We start from the raw sequence: 3,029 nt of genomic DNA on the forward strand, positions 1-3,029 counted from the left end.
TATTTTGTAAAATTAAATTACTTTATACTTAATTTCAAAAAACTTTTTAAGTTCAGTGTGAATTAAATTATATTCCGAGTTTTATTTTAAACAATTGTGAAAACAAAATTTATAGTAACTATTGAATGAATGAACTTTCTTCAAAATATTTTTTAAAATAATTATTACAAATTTCTACTTTTTTTTAAGAATCTGTACTTTGCATTATAATTTTTTTATTAGATAATAACAAGCGCCTTACCGCTAATGCTGAGATAAAGCGATAACATTTTAATCATAAAATAAACAGTCACCATTAAAAATGATTACAAGTCGCGGAAAGGACAAGGGACACTGGCGCTGCTAACCATCTACACCCTGTACCTCACGTTCATCTCAGGAATCCAATGCATACTGGACCACACGATTTTGACGCAAAACAACACATAACATCACATAACACTAATACAGACACTAATAATGCACATGACAAAGGTTACCACACTAATAACCCTAATTAATTGATTAAACTAATAAAAATAAAACCCACGGGGATGAAATGGATCAACGCAGAAACATATTTGCGGTGGCCATAATCGGTTGCGTCGGATGAGGAATCTGCCACGGCTTGAGGAGAGGATCTGGAATATCGGGAATCTCAAACGATAAACCTCCGACCTCTTCAGCGATTTCAAGGATAGAGTTCAAGAAGCGTAATCGTTCGGTCAGTTCCATGGTCTGAGCCCTCAGAATGCTGTTCGCTGATTCGGTCTCAGCGCACGCTTCTTCCTTGGCCTTTATGTTCTCCACAAGCTTCTTGTTCGCGCCTTGCAATCTGCTAACCTCATCGGTCAAATCCTCCAGCTGTTTCTGCTTCCTCATCCGCGATCGCCGCGCGGATTCGCGGTTCGACAGCATTCTCTTCCGCTTTCTCTCGTCGATTTGCGGATCTCCTGCCTCAGATCCAGAGCTCGTCGCCGAACGTTGAATCGACGCCATTTCCGACAAGGAGATGTGATTTGAGTTGATAACAGAACAAAATTAAAAAAAAATGAAAGCTAATGGAAATAGGGATTACAGATCTAATTAATTATTGGAATAATAGAACAGTAATTAACAACGGAGACGGATCTAATTAATCACGGATTTGAGAGAGAGTTCATGAGAAAACATAGAACCAGTATAGAAACACAACGGAGAACGAGTGCAACAGACGAATTCGACGCATATCTTGTGTCATAAAAATTCGGAAAACATTGGTGTGTTTTGCAAAAGGCCTATGCTCTCACAACAGAATTGAAACTCAAGCGAGTCCTGATTCGGGGCAAGAAAACCCTAGATCTGAAACAGATCAGCTTCTGGGGGACTAATTGATTTTCTGAAACGAGAAAGGACAATATCAAAGAAATGGGGAAAACCGGGGAAGGAGAGGTTGTTGGCGAATGAAAAATAGGGGACAGAAGAAAAATGTGTGAAAAGGGTTATGATAAAGAAGGTGATAATTGAAGGTGAGGTTAGTTTTTATAGAAAAAAAAAACGAAGGATTGGCAGTGTTTAATTATTAAAAAATGAAAATTTCAATGAATGTCAATTTCGAGGTGCCTGAAATGAGAGCCTCATCGCTTGCGCATGCAATGACGACAGCTTTGTTCCACCCTAAAATCCTGTGCCAACTTTTACCTCTTCTGCTTGTTGCGGTAGATAAAATGAGTATGGAAATGAAATTTTATTAAGTTAAAAAAAAATATTAATATTAAAATGTAATTTCAGTTTCTTTCTTGTATGATTATTTTCTTTTTGAAATAGAGATATTTGATTTCAAAATTTTAAAAAATTAGTGAATATTACTTCAATTTTCACTAAAGAGACAAAAACTGTGATATATATTTTTACGTTACTTAACCGAAAGTCAATTACTTTTAAAACAATGCAATAACATTGAAAACTTTTTTTAACAAATTTATTGTAATGGTCAAGTTAGTTATTTAATATATGTAATAAATAATACAGTTAATGATAATTTACTCACAAACCGGTGATTCTTTACAGTAGATGAATTATAATTTATAGATATGTTTCTTTACTTATTTGATTATTTTTTATTTTTTATTATCTAATGTATTTCATACTTTTAAGGCAACGGACCATGTTAACAATTATTTTTAACAATTTTTTGACAATAGACTATGTATCACAGTTTTATTTGTCTGTATATTTGAAATACACCAATCACAAACTATCACGTAAAATTGTAAAAAAGTTGTTAAAAAAACACTTTTTCAAGGTAATATGTTCAACATGCAAGTCTCATGTTATGTCATGAATGCTGGTAGAGTTGAACATTCTCTTAACCTTGATACACCGTTTTTTTTAATTATTAAAATATACTTCGAAATTATGTAATTCAAATAGACTACTTACTACTTACTCGTTATAGTCAATCGAGTAATGATTCTTTGACACACCTAAATTTTTTAGGTTCATTTGACAATAACCTTACTTACTTGAGAGGTTCTCCCTTCACCTCACCAACATCATCCTACACCTCCTTTCTTTTTTTTATTTACAACTCTACCCTTCTCAGAAAGAATATTTTACTTTAAAAAAGCTGACCCATTTAATGATTAAATTGAAGCAGTAGCCCTACACATCTTTCTAATTGAGTTCAGCCTTACTGCATTTCAGATTATTTTGTAAACCCTACACCCTTTCCTCCCTTCCTCCTCCTTGCCTCTCCTTGTCGCATTTCATTTCAAACTCACATTTTTTTCCTCCTGCACTCCTCTCCTCCTCCCTCATCACCAACTTCATTTGTTTTTAAGTTCTTCTGGTGCAACAATGTAGATATTCTTCTTTTCAAAGAGATAACTTCAAGGACAGATTTACTTAAGGTCATTAGAGAAATTGGGGCCTTAACCGCACTTGAAATTGCGGATCAGGCACCGCCGCACATGGAACTACGGTAGGGAGGGATGAGAACCTCACTTGGAGCTGCGGTTGACGGGTCACCGCAATTGGACTTGTGGTTGGCGTTCGACACTTTTGCGTGC

General features: G+C 35.1%; 1 protein-coding gene across 1 annotated transcript; it reads right to left on the reverse strand.

The window, feature by feature from the left end:
• Positions 1-340: 340 nt before the first annotated feature.
• Positions 341-1,475, reverse strand: LOC124829793 (bZIP transcription factor 53-like). Its single transcript, XM_047303363.2, has one exon. The coding sequence runs from the start codon at positions 976-978 to the stop codon at positions 544-546; it is 435 nt and encodes a 144-aa protein (XP_047159319.1). The 5' UTR covers positions 979-1,475; the 3' UTR covers positions 341-543.
• Positions 1,476-3,029: the final 1,554 nt, after the last annotated feature.

The sequence above is a fragment of the Vigna umbellata genome, chromosome 9 (genome assembly GCF_029865625.1).
Source record: "Vigna umbellata cultivar VRB3 chromosome 9, Vumbellata_1.0, whole genome shotgun sequence".
NCBI classification, from domain to species: Eukaryota; Viridiplantae; Streptophyta; class Magnoliopsida; order Fabales; family Fabaceae; genus Vigna; species Vigna umbellata.